This window comes from Gossypium raimondii, chromosome 6 (assembly GCF_025698545.1).
Source record: "Gossypium raimondii isolate GPD5lz chromosome 6, ASM2569854v1, whole genome shotgun sequence".
Lineage (NCBI taxonomy): Eukaryota > Viridiplantae > Streptophyta > Magnoliopsida > Malvales > Malvaceae > Gossypium > Gossypium raimondii.
The window spans coordinates 47,159,998-47,166,282 of NC_068570.1; the positions used below are offsets into that span (position 1 = coordinate 47,159,998).

The 6,285-nt window shown below is 36.3% G+C and overlaps 1 protein-coding gene across 2 annotated transcripts; it reads left to right on the forward strand.

Annotated features, from left to right (window-relative positions):
- The first annotated feature begins 426 nt into the window (after positions 1-426).
- On the forward strand, positions 427-3,714 carry LOC105774160 (CSC1-like protein ERD4). 2 transcript variants are annotated; one of them, XM_052632877.1, is made up of 6 exons: positions 427-510; positions 708-1,106; positions 1,324-1,475; positions 1,554-1,829; positions 1,916-2,760; positions 2,850-3,714. In XM_052632877.1, exons 2-6 carry the CDS (start codon positions 836-838, stop codon positions 3,481-3,483), a joined length of 2,178 nt encoding a protein of 725 aa, XP_052488837.1. In that variant the 5' UTR covers positions 427-510; positions 708-835; the 3' UTR covers positions 3,484-3,714. The 2 variants fall into 2 exon arrangements, with proteins under 2 accessions (XP_052488837.1, XP_012451992.1); XM_012596538.2 differs by lacking the exon at positions 427-510 and having other exon boundaries at positions 564-1,106.
- Positions 3,715-6,285: the final 2,571 nt, after the last annotated feature.

The window sequence follows — 6,285 nt, forward strand, 5'->3', positions numbered from 1 at the left end:
AATATTTTATAATTACAAGCATTTTATAAAATTAATATTGTGTTATTCCATTATAAACAATCTTCAAAGAAATTTCTAAATAAGGAAATATATTTTACGTAAAATTATTTAAATACTAAAATATATTTTTTTTTTTGAAAAATTAATCCATTTTTGGTAAGTTAAATAAGTGAAACAAACAAAGACGAAAGCCGCCTAGTGTCATAAAAGAAAGAAAAGGAGCTATATATAATTGGGGCCCCACAATTCCGTGTTTATAGGAGCCACGACTGTCGGTACTGCAGCTATCCGGCCACGTGTTGCTTGAAGTCGGTAAAGAAAGTAGTGTGGGGAGTAGATTTGCAAGTGACACGTGTCGGAAGTTGGATAATAACATATAACAATTGGGACAATATTTGGAGTGAGGTGGGAATTTGTGAGTCACAGATAGTTGAGTGGCCAATCTTCACTTCATTTCTGATGCGAAAGGACAAAACAAAACAAGTCCCCCTTAAACAATTTCCGAATCAGGTAACTACACCAATTCATCTGATTTGATATTGATTGGTAAGATTAGCATTTATAAATAAAAAATTCTCAAAAACCACACTCCTAATCCCAACCTCAGTCAATCAATCATTGTCAAATTACGTTCTTTTGCTATAAATAATTTCTTCTTTCTTTTTTATTTGTCTCATTATAACCATTTTAACGGTTACACTCTACAGTCTACAGTCTGCATCCCTCTTCACATAGAAAGAGTGGAAGAAACAGAGAGAAAGCATAAGATTAACCAAGGAAAGAAGCTGTTTGTATAGGTTTTAGGCAACCAGAGAAAAAAAAACCAAACACCCAGATGGAATTTAGCTCCTTTTTGACGTCCTTAGGGACTTCATTTATAATATTCATAATTTTGATGCTGCTCTTTACTTGGCTGTCGGCAAAACGAGGGAACGCGGTGGTGTATTATCCAAATCGGATCTTGAAAGGTTTGGAACCATGGGAAGGCGGTTTAAAGACACGAAACCCTTTGGCTTGGATACGAGAAGCCTTATCTTCTACTGAACAAGATATTATAAACATGTCCGGGATTGACACTGCCGTCTACTTTGTCTTCTTGGGCACTGGTTTCCTTCTCCTCCTTTTTTTTGTTTTTTGAGATCTGTTTCTGTTTTTCTCATGAAGTTTAGTTCTCTTTTCTTGTTCTGGTTTTAAATTAAGGTTAGATTTTCTGTCGGTTTGTTGTTTTTTTGAGGTGATTTTCATACTGTGATTTGCTTCTAAATTTGGATTTTTCCTTTTTTTGAGTTTTTAAACTATATTTTAATGATTTGAATATGGCAGTACTGGGAATATTGGTTTTGTCTGGCGTGGTACTGCTTCTAGTTCTTCTACCCACTGCTTCAACTGATGATGAAGTAAAGAAAAACGCAAAGAGCACTACTAGCAAGGGGACTTTCAATGACCTAGACAAGTTGTCAATGGCGAATATTGAAGTAAGCTATAACATTCTCATCACCTGGAAATAACCCCCCTTTTCGTATTACTGATAAGCTTCATTTCGATCCATACAGGAGAGGAGTCCAAGGTTGTGGGCATTTCTGATAGCTGTATACTGGGTCTCTCTTGTCACCTATGTCCTTTCGTGGAAGGCTTATAAACGTGTTTCTGCACTAAGAGCTAATGCTTTAATGTCTCCTGAAGTGAAACCTGAGCAATTTGCTGTTCTTGTTAGAGACTTGCCTGATGTCACTCCAGGTCAAACTAGAAAGGAGCAGGTCGATTCGTATTTTAAATCTATCTATCCTGATACATTCTACAGATCACTGGTGGTAACCAACAACAAAAAGGTAATTTAGAAAGTTTCACTGATTGATGGTATATTTTGATCACATATATATGTTTATTGGTTCTATATGTCATCTTGCCTTGTTAGGTTGACAAAATCTGGGCAGAATTGGAAGGATACAGAAAGAAGCTTGCACGAACTGAAGCAATATACGAAGAGTCGATAAGGAAAGGCAACTCGGAAGGGAAGGGACCGACCAACAAAACCGGCTTCCTTGGTCTCTGTGGTAAACAGGTAGACAGCATTGAGTACTACAATGAAAAGATAAAAAAAATGACACAAAAATTGGAAGCTGAACAAAAGGTGACCCTCCGAGAAAAGCAGCTCGGAGCTGCTTTAGTTTTCTTTACCGACAGGGTAACTGCAGCCTTGGCTGCTCAAAGCCTGCATGCTCAAATGGTAGATAAATGGACAGTAACAGACGCTCCCGAACCTCGTCAACTTATATGGACCAATCTGACTATCAAGTTTTTCGTAAGGATAGTTCGACAATACATGGTTTACGTCCTCGTGTTTCTGACTATAGTTTTTTATATGATTCCGATTGGTTTTATCTCTGCAATCACAACCCTTGAGAATCTGAGAAAACTTTTGCCATTCTTGAAGCCAATTGTTGATCAGGTTCAAATAAAGACAGTACTAGAGGCATATCTTCCTCAGCTTGCACTCATTATATTCTTGGCATTACTACCCATGTTTCTTTTGTTTCTATCCAAGATAGAGGGAATTCCATCAGGGAGCCATGTAATAAGGGCTGCATCAGGGAAGTATTTTTATTTTAGTGTGCTGAATGTGTTCATTGGGGTTACTATTGGTGGAACTTTGTTTGATACATTGAAGAGTGTTGAGGAAGAGCCTAACTCCCTTGTTCCTTTGCTGGCAAAAAGTCTTCCAGGCAATGCAACTTTCTTCATCACATTTGTGGCTCTAAAGTAAGCATAATTGGCTTCGTTGGAGTTATAGTCTATCTTCTATTATTGCTTTTATGATTCCATTTTATCATTAACATTTTGGTTTGTAGGTTCTTCGTCGGTTACGGGCTTGAGCTTTCCCGAATAGTTCCCCTAATCATATATCATCTGAGAAGGAAATATCTTTGCAAGAGTGAAGCAGAGATAAGAGAAGCTTGGTTTCCTGGAGATATTAGCTATGCCACTAGAGTTCCTAGTGACATGCTTATCATCACCATTGTTCTGTGCTACTCAGTTATAGCTCCTGTGATCATCCCATTCGGAGTACTTTACTTCGCCTTGGGTTGGCTTGTTCTCCGGAATCAGGCACTCAAAGTCTATGTTCCATCATATGAGAGCTATGGAAGAATGTGGCCACACATGCATACACGAATAATGGGTGCCCTGCTGTTATACCAAGTTACTATGTTGGGTTACTTTGGGGTGATTCAGTTCTACTACACTCCCATCCTGATTCCGGCACCGATATTGTCTCTGCTCTTCTACTATGTCTGTAGAAGGAAATTCTATAACGCATTTTGTCACACGGCTCTTGAAGTTGCTAGCCAAGAGCTGAAGGAAACTCCGAACATGGAACTGATATTCAGATCGTATATCCCGCCGAGCTTGATTCCTGAGAAGCAAGAAGATGAGCAGTTTGAAGGTGCTTTATCTCGTGTTTCAAGAACAGGAACATTTGTTTGAAGTACATCTTTTGTGTATTTCCACCACTCAGATGCCGTTCTGTAACTTGGATTGTCTGTTTATAATGTGCTATATAGGTTGTTTGTTTGTAACATAGTCCTTTCTCCTCTGGATCCTTAGCTCGAGTTTGTTTAATCGTCATCTCGTTCAGCTTGGATACACTTCAATAACTTGTCAATTATTTTTCAAGCTTTCTTGATTGCTTCATTAAAGGAGGCCTTCTTGTTTCCATTCCTGATTTCGCTAAATTTTAATGGTCAAATCACTGACAAGAAATTGTTGATAAACATAAATAAATGGTTTTTATATTAATTAATATTCTATACATTTAAAAATATGGAAACCAATTGATGGAGGACCTTGTTAATGATAAGTTTAAAGATTTTTTGAATTAGTCAGTGTAATTTAATTTCTTGAGTTTTGTTTTCTCAATCAAAAAAATAAATGGCTACCAATAAATTGATTCATAAAAACAATTTCCAATAGCATATATTCCGAAAGAGAAAATTCTAACTAGTGTTGGAGGTAAGTTTTTGAAGTGACCTTTGTGTCAGTCAAAAGTGGTTACTTCCATTGATTTTACGGCAGTCCAAAAAGCTTGTTATATTTGGAAAACAAAATTTTTGGGCTTTGAATTATGATGATACTATGGATACACGGAAACTCGACTCTGAAGACCAATTCATTTAAAGTAATTATTCTTGAAGATTGAATTGAATTGAGTTAATCAATTACATCCCTTGGAACATGGAGAATCAATCTAAATATATTGAAGATGTCATTCAAGAGTGAATCTCCATTAGTTCACTTTATATTGGACTTTATTAGTATAATGCTTTTGTTATTTTGTAGCTGCTATTTTTAAGGGGTTGGATTGTAATTAATTACTAGTATGTTAGCAAGTCTCGGAAACTCTTATATGTTGAGAAACTTGTATAGGTTTTGTAAGAGAGCATAGGGAACACTTTATTGTTCATTAAGGAACTTATTTTGTGATATTTTGTGATTGCATTTGAAGAGTAACTAGTTTGTGTTTACAGCCTAAATTCTCAAGGGGAAATTTAGAGGTGAGTGTCCTAGTCTTTAGGTACAAAAATGAGGTCTTTATACTTGGCGAGTGATAGAGTGTGATACGCTTATTGTATTGTGGATTGAAGATAGTGAAATTACTCACTAAGAAAAACTCCACAGACATAGGGAAACGGAACTATGTAAACAATCACTTGTGCTCTTTGTTTATTTTGTTTACTTAATTTTTCACAGTGGCAGTCGAAGTGGCCACTACAATCAGGCACTTCCATTTAACAAAAACTGTAAAGGCAACTTACAACTTTAGGTCCCAACATTTGGTATTAGATCTAGATGCTTAACATAATTAGTAGTGATTTCTGGTGTTGTTAGTTGCTAGCAATGGAATGATCTTCGACTACTCGACCCTTTATGTTGGAAAGTGGAAACTATCCCTACTGGAAGGTAAGGATGAAGGCTTACATTAAGTCAATTGATGAAAGGGTCAGACGCTCTGTGCTTACTAGTTGAGAAGCCCCCATGATGGATTCTAAAGCAAGTAGAATTTCAAAATCTGAACTGGAATGGAAAGCTGAAGAAGAATGTGTGGCCAGTGCAAATAGTAAAGCCCTGTAAGTCAAATTCTATAGTGTTGATCTATAGGAGTTTAAAGGATCTCTAAGTGCACTATGGCAAAATAAGCTTGGGACATTCTTCAAACTACTCATGAAGGAACCAATACAGTCGAGTAGTCCAAAATGTAGATGCTGACCACCAAATTTAAGGCATTGAGAATGCAAGACTTAGAAAACATTGGTGAATTTTATGCTAAACTCTTTGACCTATCTAACCAAGCGTTTACTTTCGATAAAGAGTATTCCAACACTAAGCTTGTAAGAAAGGTTCTGAGATCACTTCCTGAAAGGTTTTCAATCAGAGTGGTTGCAATTGAAGAGGCGAAAGACCTAGAATGCTTAAAGATTGATAAGTTAATTGGATCTCTACAAACATTTGAGATGAACATGAATGAAGTTAAGTGTAGCAATACCAAGTGTGATTGCAATAAAGGAACTTCAAGAATATATTACTTTGCTTACTCAAAATTTCAACGAAGCCTTTAAGAAACAATCACGAAGGTTCAAGAAATTTGAAGCAACTAAGAATAATCTCAAAAGCAAAACTAGGGAATTAAAACAATAAAAAAAATAGGCTGAAAAGGAAAAGAAGAAAGGAATCCAATGATAAGACCAGGTGAACAATTATGTGGCATTTGCAACTAGTGTGGTTACTACATTAGAAGTGGATACATATGAAGAATTAGATTGAGGATCTAAGGAGGAATTCTTGAAGACATACAAGACCATGTCAGGGAAATAGAAATAGGTTTGTGATGTTAATTCTAAAATAATGTAAGAAAATAAGTAAATAAAAGAGGAAAACTCGAAGGTGGTCAAATAGATAGAAGCCAAAGAACCCTTGCTTACTAAAAAAATTGAAGAACTTGGTGAATACCCTAAAAGAGACTGGGTGTAAACAAGTTGATGCTAGAAAAGTTTAATACAAGCAGTGACAAGCCAGATGAAAGACCTGCAGTTGGAAGGAGAGGTCTATGCAAATAAGGCATTGCTTTGTGAAAAAAAGTAAGATAGTCATGAAGAGCCCAACAATATTTGTAAAAGCATCAAGTCATGGAGAATATAGAGAGTGTTCCACCAAACCTTTGTTAATCAAAACTGACAAGAAGGTAACAACATGTCACAAAGTTATTTTCCATTACCATGGTACTCTGGGACA